This window comes from Indicator indicator, chromosome 16, assembly GCF_027791375.1.
Source record: "Indicator indicator isolate 239-I01 chromosome 16, UM_Iind_1.1, whole genome shotgun sequence".
Lineage (NCBI taxonomy): Eukaryota > Metazoa > Chordata > Aves > Piciformes > Indicatoridae > Indicator > Indicator indicator.
The window spans coordinates 19928445-19943767 of record NC_072025.1 but is presented as its reverse complement, the minus strand read 5'-3'; the positions used below and the strand labels follow the sequence as shown (position 1 = coordinate 19943767).

At 44.6% G+C, this 15323-nt stretch overlaps 1 protein-coding gene across 1 annotated transcript in view; it reads left to right on the top strand.

Annotated features, from left to right (window-relative positions):
* The window catches only part of AKAP13 (A-kinase anchoring protein 13), a 123191-nt gene that overhangs the window by 57826 nt on the left and 50042 nt on the right, over nt 1–15323 (top strand). The window contains exons 5-7 of the mRNA XM_054387801.1: nt 529–610; nt 5127–5263; nt 12808–13151. Of these exons, the coding sequence (XP_054243776.1) occupies nt 529–610; nt 5127–5263; nt 12808–13151 (563 nt within the window). The remainder of the gene's footprint in view (nt 1–528; nt 611–5126; nt 5264–12807; nt 13152–15323) is intronic.

The following is a 15323-nucleotide window of genomic DNA, read 5'->3' as shown; positions in this document are numbered from 1 at the left end:
TCCTGTCTCTAGACACCCTGATGAAAAGTCCCTCTGCAGCCTTCCTGGAGGATCCCTTCAGGTACTGGAAGACAGCTGTAAGGTCCTTCCCAGAGTCTTCTCTTCTCCAGACTGAACACCCCCAGCTCCCTCAGCCTGTCCTCATAGCAGAGGTGTTCCAGCCCTTGGATCATCTTTGTGGCCTCCTCTGGACTCACTCCAACAGCTCTGTGTCCTCCTTCTGCTGGGGACACCAGAACTGGAGGCAGGATTGGAAGTGGGGTCTCAGCAGAGCAGAGTCAATGGACAGAATCCCCTCTCTTGCCCTGTTGGCCACATTGCTCTGGCTGCAGCCCAGCACACAGCTGCCTGCTGGGCTGCATGAGGGCGCTGCCAGCTCATGGTGAGCTTCTCATCAATCAGTGCACCCAAATCTCTTTTTTCAGAGCCTCTCTCAACTGGCCAATGCAGAGTGACACTGCAGAAAGGGCCTAGTAGGGACGTGACCCCAGGTGGGCTGTGTTTGATATGCTGTGGTCTGTTTTTCAGATAAACCGTGGGAGCTGGTGTTCCCTGGAGCCATGCCCTGATTCTGCCCTGCTGGAGCGCAAGCGGACACGGGAGTCAACAGGTGAGCACTCTGCTGGTGGTGGCTCTGGGCAAGCAACCCCATGGTTCTCCTCACCTTTTCTTTCCCTCTTTTTTCCTTCTCATTTTTGACATCCTTGTCTGGACAGGGAAATGCACAGACTAGAGATGTGTAGTGCACGAGCCCGGAGTCGTCGTTAGCACGTGGTTGTAGCACTTGCCTTGCAGCGAACGGTCTGCTCTGTCACCTTCTGAAGTAATTACACATTTAAAACACTTCAGGATTTCAGATTTGGGATTTTTTTTTTAATAAACTTGAAAGGTACGATGGGGCACACGGGCATGGTTTCTAACTAAACTAATACAGGAAAACAAAAACTCAGAAATTTAAACTCCTGAATCTGTGGTTAGATCCACATCAGAGGCTGGAATTTTTTTTTTCAGTGTTTTTACTTTTCCTCTCTGAAAGCAGCCATAGTTTCCAGGCTTCAGGAAGCAGGAAGGCTGTTCAGAGCCATCTTTCCCACACCCTGCCCACCATCCATGCCAAGCTCCCAGCCCTGCGTGCTGGCTGGTGCTTTCTGGCTCTTCCACTGGGACAGAAAATCTTGTCTGGGCAAGTTTCAAACAAGTGTTGGTGTCCAAGATAAGAAATAAAGCATTTCCTTTCATTGAATTATGCATGTTCAAAACAAATGGAGTCATTTGTCAGGGCCCTGAACAGTGACTTTGCTTGGACTGTTCCTGGAGAGGACACCGCTTGCTCTGTTCTCATTGCTACTCTCACCCAAATCTCCCTCAGTTGATCTGAGAGCCTTGAAAGTAAACCAGGGATCGAATCACACTGAGTGTCAGATGTGAAATTCAGACCCAGTCGTTACAGAGTGCAGGTTATGAAGGGATCATGGGAGTGCCTGACCCAAGGGATTTTTTCTAGGTAAAAGTTTTAGCTCCCAGTGAAGTGAAATGAGTGCTTTTTTAGTTTTATTTTTCCTTCAGAGTGCTCTCTTCAGACGAGTCATGAACACTGAATAGCTGTTTCAGGGGTGTGTTACAGGAGAACCTGTGCTATCAGCATGCTGCTTTTTTTCTGCTTGTCCCCCCAAATCCCTTGCCTCTTGATGTGATATTTTTACACTTCAGGCAAGGATTTTTGCTCTGGGGCTGCAAAATGATGTGTGCTCACTTGGCTTGGAACTAGATGATCTTTCAGGTCCCTTCCAACCCAAACCTTTCTATGAATCTATGGCTTGCCAAATCTATAATCATGCATCAGTACCAGTTAGGTGCTTGTTTTCTAAGGCAATGTCAGACTATAGAAATATAATATTAATTGATCTAATATGAATTAATCAAGTATCTGTATACAGAAATAAATATTGCTAATTATAATGATACATGTCTGTAACACAAGGAGATAGAGGCAGCTTTTTAAGCTGATTAATGTGCTCTCTGGTCAGGCTGAAGCAGCACAAAAATCTCAAGCTGGATCTGGCGTCTCTAGAAATAATGTTGTTACTGGACATGCATCTCTCTGGCTGCACTATGGTGCTGTGCAATGTAGAGGGGGCAAGAAAAACCTGGCATCACCTAACATCAGTGAAACCACCAGCTGTTGTAATGTGGCTAACTGAAAAATCCACAACTTGATTGGGAATTAGACTTTTTTTTCCCCCTGCTGAAATGGCTTGTAAGGATGGAGTCCTCAGATCTTAGAAGGTAACTCCAGAAATCATAGCTTCTCATTTTCTCTCAGTACTTTTGGAATGAAATCCCCGGAGGAGTGTAGCAGATACATGGCTAGCAGCACAGAATTGGAGGGCTCAGCCCTGTTTCGGAGGGCACAAGGGTTCGGGAAATACATGCAAGAGACTCGCTTGGAAATTTTCTCCTTAGGGCTTTTTGCTGTGTAAGTTTGCTTGCCTCTGGTATGTGCAGAAGTGTGTATTCCCATCTGCCCCTCCAGAGACAGGAGCAGATAAGCATGGCTCCACTGTAAATCCAGCACATGCAGCAAGCAGGGCTGGATGTGGAAGAGGAGTCACAGTCCCTGTGTCATGGCACTGCAGTCCCTGGGGCTCACTGCATCACAGGTGTGGAGATGAAGCTCAGCACTGTGCAGTGCCTCTGCAGCTTTAAGCAAAGAAAATGAATCCAATTTGCTGAGAAAAAAGGATGGGGAAGTATTCTTGTCCCCACACACAACTGAAAATGAAGGAGAGTGGAGGGAAGAGAGAGTTTAGGAATTAGTTTCTCAGGCCATATGAGCTGAGGTATGTAGGGAGACCCTGGCACTCCTCATCATCCTTCCGCAGTCCTTCATCTCCTCTGTCCCTTGGAGGCTCCTGCAGAGGAGGCTTTGCTGCCTTTTGTGATTTATCACTGGGGTGAGGTATCCGTCCCCTGGCAGACCTGGACTTGTCCCTGATGGTTTTCCACTGGAACGTGGCTGGAGCCCCTTTGTTTTTCAGTCTGGGCTGTGGACATGCTCTGCTGGCTGCCAGCTGGCTGGCCAGCACCCTGGCCCGCTCCCTTACAGCCTCTCTGTCTCTTCTTTGCATTTCTCTTCTTCTTCTTCTTCTTTTTTTAAAATAAATTCCCCTCTCTTATTCTCTTTTCCCTCTCTTCTCACCCTTGGTGATGGAAAAGCAGTTCAGATTTTCCAGGTTAACCAAAAGAGCAGGAAGCCTGGGGAGCAGCTACACCACCTCCAATAAGTGCTTTTCCAATTCCCCACAGCGTGGAAACTCCTCCACAATACCATCAGGTTTCTGACCAGCTTCAGCTCCCCTCTGCCCTAAATGGGGGCAGCCCCACTGACAGCAGTAAATTATTTTCTTTGAGAGTGAAGTCTTCCATGAGCTGGGCTGTGTCTGGAGTGCTTGATAGCTGTGCAGGTTAAAGATGGGAAAGGGAAAGAGGTGGCATTCAGCTACCTAAACCTGTCATCATTGAATTGATGTGTAGGTTTGATGTTGCCAGTGATGGAGTTAGGTGTAATTTAAGAGGGAATCAGTGTTTTATTGCCCTGGCTCCTCTCCAGGGAGCTAAGCATAGCTTTGGATCTCTTTAGTTAGAGCAGGCTGCAAAATAACACCTTTTTTTGCAAAGAAATCCTAATAATTAGGAAATATTTTGAGCTGGAAGAAAAGAATTTTTGGTCATTGCCAAGGCTGTCAGTAATACTTTTGCCTAAAGGCTGAACAGATGAAATGTTGTGCAGACATTTTTTTATGCAAATACATGTCTGTGAAGGTTTTTGGAAAGGAAAGGCTTTCTCATGGCTGTGGTCCCTGTGCTGGTGATCAACCCAATACAAACAGCTGGAAGCATTTGAGAAGAAAGAGATGCAATGTGCTTACACTTAAAAGCCAGGAGTTATGAACACTTAAAAACGTCAAGCTTGTCGTGGAAGTCATGCTGGTGCATTTTCAGTGAGGTGTATCAAAGAAGGAATGAAATGATTGTCCCAATAGGCATTAAAAGCACCTTGGCACGTAGAGGGAATTGATTCTTTAATTGAGGAAGCAAGCAAACTGTCAAGGTTTGTTTCTACATTTAGTGAGCAGGAATCTAATTTTGCAGTTGCTGCAATCATAGAATCAGAGAAGGGCCTAGGTTGGAAGGCACTTCAGAGATCATCTCCAACCTCCTTTCCATGGGCAGGGACACCTCTCAACTAGACTCAGCTGCTCAAAGCCTCATCCAGCCTGGCCTTGAACACTCTCACAGAGGAGGCAGCCACAACCTCCTTGGGCAGCCTATTCTAGAGTTTCATCATCCTCATACTGAAGAATTTCTTCCTTAGATCCAGTCTAACCCTGCTCTCCCTCAGCTTCAAACCATTCCCCTTTGTCCTGTCTCTAGACACCCTGATGAAAAGTCCCTCTGCAGCCTTCCTGGAGGATCCCTTCAGCTGTTGGAAGGCAGCTCTAAGGTCCCCCTGGAGTCTTCTCTTTTCCAGACTGAACACCCCCAGCTCCCTCAGCCTGTCCTCATAGCAGAGGTGCCCCAGCATCTTTGTGGCCTCCTCTGGACTCCCTCCAACAGCTCTGTGTCTTTCTTATGCTGGGGACACCAGAACTGGATGCAGTATTTGAAGTGAGGTCTCAGCAGAGCAGAGTCAAGGGGCAGATTCCCCTTTCTTGCCCTGCTGGCTGCACACCTCTTGATGCAGCCCAGCACACAGCTGCCTTCTGTGCTGCATGAGGGCACTGCCAGCTCATGGTGAGCTTCTCATCAATCAATGTACCCAATGAATACACCAATCAATGGGGAACATCCTGTTACGCTCAGAGCTGGATACCTGGTATGTAGCAGCTCAACCTACCAGCATATGTGGCTGTTCAATGCAGAATTTGTTTGTACCATGCACTTGGATGATGCACTAAGAAGGAGTTTTAAACTCTGGAATAAATTAGGTGGAAATTTGCAGTTCTGGGAAGTGCAGGTAGTTTATGCAGTTTTTAAATCCTTGAATTTCCTGACAGTATGCGAGTTGGATGTGTGGATGCTACAGAAAGCATCAGGTCATAACTCTTTCTGCTTTTCCCCAACAGAATGTGAGAGCTTCTTGGAGGATGGGCTGAGTAGCGTCTGTGCTTCGTCACAGAGTCACCTTAAAAGAGAGTCTGGGAGCGAGTCTGACCTCTTCCCCTTGTCTGGTGATGGGATGGAAGACCTCGTCTTTGGCAAGGTAGGAAAGCCTGGGTATGGTTAAAAGCCCTGCAGGGCCTGGTTTGCTAAAGCTGGGACTGCAAACACAGATCACTTTGGTTTCACTGGCGAGTTCGAAACCTGGAAATGATTATCCTGGAGTGGAATAGATTGGAAGGATCCGGTCCCCTTTTCATGTGCAGTAACATGAGGGATGTATTTACTAGCAGCAGAATTCCAAAAACCCCAGTGTTAGAAAGATGCAAGTGATTTGGGCTGTCCAAAAGCAAATCATGTGCTAGCAGAGCAGTTGAAAAGGTGGATTTTCTTGCAAGGTCGTTTGGGATTGCACAGCTGATGCGAAAGCCACCTTTAACTCACCTCACAAAGAGCTTTTCTCCTGCCAGCAATGACCTCTGCACTGACACCTTCAGAATTAAATACTGTAATTCTCAGAGGAACCAATGCTTTGCTGTAAATCCTAAATCCAGCCGTGACTCCCGGGATAGGAAGGAAACACTCCCTCTAAGTACTTAAGGCCGATTGCAGTGAATCGTTTTGTTGCCTGGGTGACACACCTCTAGTGCCTTTTTGCATGCAAGTAGATGGAAAATGTTTTCAAGTTTGCTTAAAATCAACAGCAGAAGTCATGACTAACCTTAGTCATTCCTCTGACCTTTGTGTTGCTCATGGCTGAGAAGTGGAAGGAGGGGTGGATGAAACTTGAGACACAGAGTCAGCTTCCTGAGCAGAGGATGCCTCGCTTGAGCATCAGTCTTTTGCTGTCTGCATCAGAGCAGCCCAGATGTATTTGGAGGATGATTAGGTTTTGCTTTTTAAGAATCATCTTGCTGGCAATTTATATTCTTCTTGCCATAAGTAGATGATGAAAAATCACTCAGAAGGAATAAGGCCCAGCTTGACAGGGTGCTGGACTATCTCATTTGAACTGTATTCTTACCCTGAAAGGTTGGATTAGATGATCCTTGAGGTCCCTTCCAACCTGGTATTCCATGAATGTAGTGATGCAGAATATAAGGGGATATGAACCTTCTTCAGAGCAGCCATCATGTTCGTCTCTGCTCCTTGAACTCATGCTTACAGTCAGCTCTGCTTTACCTATTTGAGCAGGCATGGTTCCTGCTCTGAAAAACAAAACTTTCAGAGTAGGTTTCACACTTGCTTTCAGAGAAATATATGTAATGAAACAGAATTTTTTTGTTTGTTTAAATCAAATCAGATGATGGTGAGTATTTTCCATCAGGACGGAAAACACTACGGCCCCAGCGAAGTGATCTCGTGCTATAAATGAACAGGAGAGTCATTCTTAATGCATGGTGTAGGGCACAGAGATCACCAGCCTCACCCTTTCCCATCTTACCCTTGAAGTGATGCAGGACCCTGGATTGTGAGACTGTAAGGCTGTTTTATCAGAACACAAGACTGGTCTTCAGTTTTGTTGTGTAGGGTGGTGCCAATTAGGACAGCTAGCTGCCATTGGAGCCTGATTTAATGCTTGTATGGGGATGTGTGGGAGAAGAGTGCTGTAGGAGGACAAATTTCATAGACATTTAACTATTTTCCCTTTATGTGGAAAGTTTCCTTCTCCAAAAATGAGAAAGAAAAATTGAAAAGAATAGACAGTGCAATGTAGTATTGATGCTGCAGGGAAAAGGAGGAGGTGTTGGGGAAAGCAGATCTTCAACTGCCAGTGGAAAGTAGGCAGAGGGAGGAAATTATTTTACTTTGGAGAAAGGGAGTATCTTAATTTGGCAGCCTTTGCATTGTTCTCCTTATGCAATGAACTGCAGACTTGATGTACAAGTGGGTTCAAAAGGTTTCTGAGTTGAGTTTAGGAAGTTATTCAAAGCTAATCTCAACCTCAGTCATGTTCTTTTGTCTCTGCTTTGCTGGCGATCTTGATTCCTTGTCTCCTTCCTCAGAATTTATCTGAGTATCTTTTCTGTAGTTAAAGTTATTTCTAGAAGGACCAGAGACAGTAATTTAGTTTTGTGAGCTTGTTCCTTAATTCAGTTTTTTGTTGGTTTGAGTCTACTGAGTCCAACTGGTAAAAATACAGTCTATAAACCTTTTTAATAACCACTAAAATAGGAGCTGGATGTAAGCTGTCATCTGAAAAATATTACAAGATCCATCTCTGGGGTGTGGTGGTTAGTTAGAAGCCTATTAAATACTACAATTTCCCTATCAAATTAGGAAGAAAGAATATGTTTATGAACAAAAAGAGAATCTCAAACCTTTCAGTGTCATGATTGTTGTTACTACTCGTCCTGTTTTTGTTTGCCCTTTGTATGTAGCAAGAGCAGAACTTCTGTCTGAGCTGTTTCTTTATTGTATAAATCACTGCTCATTTAACTGTGTTAATGCATTAGTAGAAATGTAGGAAAAGTAAGCCATTGGCTGCCCAGGGGCTTTGAGGTATTCCCGAAGACATCACTTGAAATTCATATAATTTAGGCTGCGCTGCTGCTCCAGGACCATGAGAATGGGAATCTGTGGGTGTCACAAAATCTGCAGGTACCTTAAACTGTCCCTGCTGTTTGATTTCCTTGCCATTTGATTGCCATGTCATAGAATCATAGAAAGATTTGGGTTGGAAGGGAACTGCAGAAGCCATCTAGTCGAAACCCCTCTCCAGTCAGCAGGGGCATCCTCAACTGGATCAGGTTGCCCAGAGCCCTGTCAAACCTCACCTTGAATATCTCCAGGGGTGGAGCCTCAGCTACCTCCCTGGGCAACCTGCTCCAGTGTTCTACCACTCTCATGGTAAAGAACCTGTTCCTAACATCCAAGGATGTCCTGTGCTTGTCTCCTCCTGTTTTTTCTTGCTCTGAAGGGCATGTACTGAGCAGCCAGGTCCAGGGAGCTTTAGCATGAAAACCTGACTTGTTTTTTCAGACTTTGGAGGCTCTCCCTGAAATCCAGAGATCGCTTCCAAAGTGAGGTCTAAGGCTTCAGCAAAATGTTTTGGGTTTTTTTTCTGCGTCAGTGCTTCATTTCCATGTCCTCGTCATCCTGCTTTTCCTTCTCTGTCTCAGACAGCCATCTGGGCAGGCTCTGCAACACCCTCCTCCTTGAATGATTAATGCTGCATAAGGTCATTTCTCACAATCATCTGGCAGCGTCCTGGGGCGTAGCCCATACGCTTTGCTCATCTTAACTTTTAACCTGCCACTGAAATTCAGCGTTACTGGGGAGTTTTTAATGTGCCTCTTGGGAAGTGAGTCAGACAAAAGGCCCTTGGGAAGCCATGATCCCACAGATCATTGTCAAAGGGGTTGCAGCTCAACTCCCTTGATTTTTTTTTTTTTTGTTTAATTTCTAGCCCTGTTTTGGTTTGCTCGAGGAAATACACAGCTGCATCGTTCCTTGCTGTTGTTCAAAATTATTGTTTCTCTTAAATAAATACAAACACAGCCCCAACAAGCAGGAAAAGGGAAACAAAAAACCAAACCCAAAGGAATAAAAATTGGGGAGAGGGGGGCTTTCAGCAGGGGAAGATTCTTTCACTCCAAATCATAAAAGTTTTGGTATTTAGTTAATAGGAGGTTATTGAGGTTAATTTGAGGGAATAAAGAACTCTACTAGACTCTGCTGCATTATATATCCAGACTCTACTAGGTTATATATCAAGATTCTGCTAGGTTATACATCAAGACTCTGCAGGATTATATATCAAGCCAACCAAGGGTGTTAACTCTTTTAGTGTAATGATACACCAAGTAAATTTGAGGATGCCAGGGTTGAGTTTTTTCGTCTTTCTAATCCTGTAGGACCTTTAATGTTCTTTGCCACGTGAAAGATCAGGGGACAGAGTAAGCTCAGCGCTTTGTGTGTTGTCATCACCAAAATGATTGAAAGAACATTTTAATTCCACTTAACAAGACCTTAACAGATGGAGGGATTTAGTTGAAGAGGTTATCTTCTACCCCCCACCAACACAGTGATGTCTCTTATCCCTATTCATGAAGCAGTACATACGTTCTTGCTCAGAAAACTTTTTTTTTTAATCCCTTATCTCATTTTTTTTTCTTGCTACCTTCTCACCAAGTCATGTTTCTGAGAGCAAAGGAAATGCCCATTAAACCCATGGCTGAAAAGGCTCTTTACAGCCATGAGTTTCCTGCTCCCAGTTAAGGGTTGAATTCAGTAAGGTGCAAAGCAGCAAAGTCTGACTTGAAGAAAATGAGTATTTGTTTAATATTACATTTTTCCTCTAGAGAAAACAAAACAAAACACAACCAGCCAAAACACACCAGAGAACCATTTTTAATCTGCAGAGTGTATTTTCTTACTCAAATAGGATTAAAGAGCAGTGCATATTAACTGGCACTTGGGTAGACAGCTAATTCTTTGCAGAGATGGCTACAATACAGATATTTCTTAGATGTGTCAGCCATACTTGGCAGTTCTCAGGCAGAGTCCTGGTCTTTCATATTAACTATTTGGCTTTGTTTTTTAAAAAAAAAGTTAAAAATATTTAAATCAGGCTGAAGGGAATTGTTCAATGTGTTCTGTAGTCAATCTGATAGTGAAGTGACATGAAACGGACCCAATGTGTGTCCTAGTTTTCAAATAGCATTTTGAACTGCAGTTTAGCAGTAAGAAACCCAAATCTTCCCTGCTAGGGATGCAGTTTGAATTCTGCATTTTAAACTGGAGAGGTATTCTCATCTGAGAAACAACAAATTCCTCTTTTTATTCACAGAATCACAGAATTGTCAGGGTTGGAAGGGACCTCAAGGATGATCTAGTTTCAACCCTCCTGCCATGGACAGGGACACTTTCCACTAGATCAGGTTGCCCAGAACCCTGTCCAGCCTGGCTTTAAAAACTTGTAGGGATGAGGCTTCCACCACCTCTTTGGGCAACCTGTTCCAGTGTCTCACAACCCTCATGGTGAAGAACTTCTTCCTAAGGTCTAATCTAAATCTCCCCTCCTCTAGCTTGGATCCATTCCCCTTAGTCCTATCATTACCTGACACCCTAAGAAGTGTCTCACCAGCTTACTTCAGTTCCTCCCTATATAATTTGGTGTTCTGCAATTTTGTTGCTAGATTTCCATCCCAAGTTAACCTTTCCAAACTGTCCCATCCTCCCACTGCCCAGCCAGTGGCTTATTTCTCTCTCCTGATGCTGTGCTACCCCAACATCTAACAGTATTTTTGCTGTCCCTCTCAGCAAAGCAAAGCAGGCTGTTTCTTCTGCTGAAGGAGTATTACCCACATAATGACTATTTAATTTGTCTGGATTTAAGCAATTCAGTAAGCTCTCATCATGACTCACAGATTATCTTGAATAATACCAAACATCATCAAAAACTTCCCAGAGCATCCATTTCACTTCTGGCTTGGTTTAACCCTGCAATTCATATTTAAATGTCTCAAGTCCAATACTTTCTAAATGCACCATGAAAGTATTTGCACAGCTTCACCATTTCTGGTTGACATTTCTAACCATGAAATGAATGCTTTTGGAGGGTTAGTATTTTTTAGCATGGTTTTTAGTATTTTTGTATTTAAAAGGGTGTGTTATACTTCGGTGGTGTGCTGTGGATGCCTTCCCCTCCCCCCCACCTCATTTTTGTCTTTGATGGATGGGAGAGGGGAAACAGTGTGACAGCATTTATTTAATCCACCTTAAGGACGTTATTGTCTACCTGTTAAACTGATATGAGAATGAAAAATTGCCACATTTGAGACAGGGCTTCCCTCTAAATAGTGGAATAGTTGATTAGGATACTTTTGAAACATCTCCATTTCTTTTTATTCAGTTTAATAAGAAGCTTTTAGCTTACAGCATGTGCCCAGGAAAAAAAAAAACAAAGACACACACAGAATCACAGAATTTTCAGGGTAGGAAGGGACCTCAAGGATCATCTGGTTCCAATTCCCCTGCCATGGGCAGGATGCTTTCCACTAGATCAGGTTGGCCAGAGCCACATCCAGCCTGGCCTTAAAAACTTCCAGGGATGGGACTTCTACCACCTCCCTGAGCTACCTATTCCAGTGTCTCTCCACACTTATGGTGAAGAACTTCTTCCTAAATCAAACAAACAAACAAAAAACCACTACCAAACAACAAAAACCTCCACCCCAACAACAAAAAACCCTAACCAAACAACAAAAAAACCCAACACAACACAGAAAAGTATCTGAAATGTTTCGCACTGTTGGGCTCAAAAGAAGTCAGGGTGGTGGGATCCAAGGTGAGGACTGTCATGGGGCAGCACCACTCCTGCTCATCCTGCCCTCTGGGGGTTTTGATGCCCATCTCTCCTTTCTACTAACGGAGTTTTGTGGCCAGTTGTCACCTTGCAAATGAGAGCTGACAGCCTGCAGCTGCTTGAGCTCAGCTTGTTGTGCTGAGCCCCAGCAAGGCTGCTGGTGGAAGACAATGAACGGTGGTGGCTTTGCCGAGCAGTCTGTTATATGTGGCCTGGCAGATTATGCTGCCTGTTATTACTTTTAATGATACAACACAGGGCTCTGCAGGAGAAGAAATTGAAACTCCCCATGTCTGTCTCTCGGGGCAAACACCGTTTTGTGCTGAAGGTGATGTCAGAGAGATGCTTGGGGTTTGGTTTTTTTATGCTTGCCATGGGGAGCGCAGAATACACACAGGCTCTGTGGGCTGTATGGTCAGCATGTGGCCTCAGGCCAAAGGGAACCAGTTTGGCTTCCACTTTATTGCTTTTGGAGCAAACTGAACCAAAAAAAATTGCAGTGTGACTGGAGACCTGTAATACAGGGTGGCTGATCCTGTGGAACAATATTTTTCAATTGCAGTTGGATTTGAAAAATGCTGCAAACCCTGGCATTAGCTTCTTGCTGAATGGAAAGTAGAGAAGGACAGGGATTTGAGCTTTTATTTTTCCTGTCTGTTTTCTGCTGTTGAATAATTGACCCTTTTGTGCTGCCTGATGCAGTGGAACAGTGTGTTACCCTTGAGGTCTCATGACTGAGAGTTACAAACCCATCCCAGGTCCCACAGGAGAGGCTGGAGTTTGTCATCAGGAGTCAGGATGGTCCAGCTCTCCATTAACTGCTCTCTGTGAACCTTTGGCAGTTTTATGGCACCCTGGCCAGTTACAGATTTAGCCAGAAATGGAGAAAGGAGCAGGATTTGCTGTGCAGGATGAAATGTGGGATTGGAGAAAGGAGTCAGGCAGAGGACCCAAGTTGGCAGCCCAGGGTTAGGGCAGCCAGAGACTCAAGCAGTGGAAGAGATTGCTCTGCAGAGTGTTTCAACCTCTGTTAATAGCAGAGCAGAAGCTCTCACTTTTGTGATGGCTTATTTGCCTCATGCTGTCAACTGGGAACTCTCTCAGCTCCTGTGAAATACAAGATATTTGCATTTATTTAAATTGCTAAATGTATTCATTTCACTGGCAGTGTTCAAGGTCAGGTTGGACAGGACCTTGAGAAGAAATCTGATCTAGTGGATGATGTCCTGGCCCCATGGCAAGGGAGCTGCAGTAGATGATCTTTACAGGCCCTTTTCAACTGGAACCAGTCTATGATTCTCCTTTAATCTATTCTTAATTTTTCTTATCCACAGCAGCCCGAAGAGGAGCAGTCTGCTTGTGATATCACCAGCTCCAGTTCCTCTGCGGATGATACCATGTCCCTGGAGAGGAACTCATCCCTAGGCAGCGACACATCCCTTCCCTTCCCACCAACAGTGAACTTTGTCCAGCCCAGGGACAGGCACAGCCTGGATGGCAGCTGCACCAACATGGTGGCCACAGAGGGAGGAGAGAAGGAAGAGGAGCTGGACAGCATCACGGACGTGCCCACTCACTCCTCTGTTCTACGAAACTCCATGCGGCCACTGTCACCCTTCCGTCGGCACAGCTGGGGGCCAGGGAAGAATTCCACCAATGAGGCAGAAATAAATCAGAGGAGGTCAGTGTGGAACTGCTTTTGTTTACTTTTCACCCACTCATGCACATTTCTTTTTTTAAGCTTTAGTCTCAGCATGATAGAACAGAAAACTGAGGATGTCACTTGTGGATGTCTTTGTTTTTCACTCAGAGGGGTGAAGGCAATCTCCTAATGTATGTTTGTGTGGGTTTTTTTTTAAATAACTTTCAAGACTGAAGTACTTAATGCCTGCGGTATGCTGGAGCTTTCCAGAGCAAATGAAATTACCTTGGGACAGGACTTCTGTTTGAACTGCCACCACCCCTTTCTGTATGAAGAGCTTCGTTAAAGGAATTATTGGTGTGTTAAATCTCATTGACCATGAAATAAACATGACTGTTATTGCTCTGATTGTATTAAGAGATAGCAGGAGCAGCAGGGATTTAACAGAAGGTGTGGAGGCTCCTCACAGTGGTGAGATGAGTAGTGACTATTTCCCAGAGTTGATTCCAGCTCAGTCTCTCGTGGACAGTAAGTCCCACCGAGCTAGTCACCGGTGTCCCCAGTGGTGACCAGGAACATTCAAAAGCATCCTTTTCCTGTTTATTCTCTCAGAAAATACAAGAAAGAGAGCTGTAACAGCCACCTGAGTGTGTAAATGTTGGTGCCAAGTGACTGTGGGAAGGTGCTCAGCCCCACATTTCAGTGGGGAGGAAGATGAAAGAAGATGCACACAGTTGATGTAAGGTTCCTTGCTGTGCTGTGCACCATTCAGCATCTGAGCTGTCTGAGGCTTGGGGTCAAAACCTGAAAGTTCTGAAAGTAGTGGGGGTTTGGCCAATGTTTTTAATGCATTTTGGTAATATCAGAGCAGGAATGGGCAGTTCTTTTAGCAGGGTCAGGGTGCTGTATCCTCCAGTCTCTCCAGTGTAGAGCTGTGGTTTATACAGGCTGCAAGCACAGAGCTGCTCTGCAGGCTGCCTGCTGCTGCCTTCATGTCCAGAGGTCTGCTGCTGAGATAAGCAGAGCCATTGCATTTGGTGATATCATTAATTAAAGCTGTCTGCTTACAGTGGGTTCATGGTAAGTTGTGACTGACCCATTTGGATAATCCAGTGAGAGACAGCATCCTTTCCATCTTAGGAGCTGTGGCTATCTGAGTATCACAGACCTGTCAGATTTTAGAGCCAAAGTTGGAAGACTCAGGAACATAGCAACATAGTGAAAGACGGTAGTAGTAGTAGTAGTAGTATTGTTAGTATTATTAGTATTAGATGCCCAGGGAGGTGGTAGAAGCCTCGTCCCTGGAGGTTTTTAAGGCCAGGCTGGATGTGTCTGTGAGCAACCTGATCTAGTGTGAGGTGTCCCTGCCCATGGCAGGAGGGGTGGAACTGGATGATCCTTGAGGTCCCTTCCAACCCTAGCAATTCTATGATTCTATATGATTCTGCCACCTTTTATTGACTTCATTTTGGGTCCCCAGGTATTATTTAAATGAAGTTCTACATATTTTTTAAAGCTACAAAAGAGTCAGCATAAGGTATCCGTGCAGGTTTATGGCAGAATGAGCCATAAGCTCATAAACTCATTTAGAGAGATTTATTTTGAAGTGTAGGACCTGTTATGTAAGGATTTCTGAGGCTACTAAACTGCATAGCTGGAAATTACTGCTAACACTTAACAGATGGGGTTAAGTTCTCCTGCATCAGGCTTTGGAGGCTGTTTCTGATACGGGAAAATGCATTGTAAATGCAGGGACATTTCAGTTAAAGGAACACTAATTGTTCTCAGATGTTTCTTAGCTACAGCTGCTGCTACATAAGGCTGGCTGGCACATAGGTTAATTAAAAAAGAAAAGCTGGATGCTAACTTGGTTCCTGTTTGGATTTATGTTTCTTTTCCGAAGGAATTTGGATTATTTGGTGTTGGGTTTTTGTTGTGACTTTTTCCCCCCCCCCCCTTTGTTCTCTTCATACGTGGCTGTTGAGATGTTGAGATTCTGGTTGCTTAGCAAGCAACAACAAATACTGAGGAAGTGAAGCCCAAACAAGTGACTTTCATACAAATCAGCTAATTTTGAGTGTTTGCTTATTCATGTGTTTTATATGCAGTAGGTTGATTTCCATTTGAAGGGGAAAAGCCTTTATTGTAACTTGACTTTTGCAAACCTGGAGTGCAAGCCCCTCAGCAAGGTTTCTTATGCTGTTGGTCAGG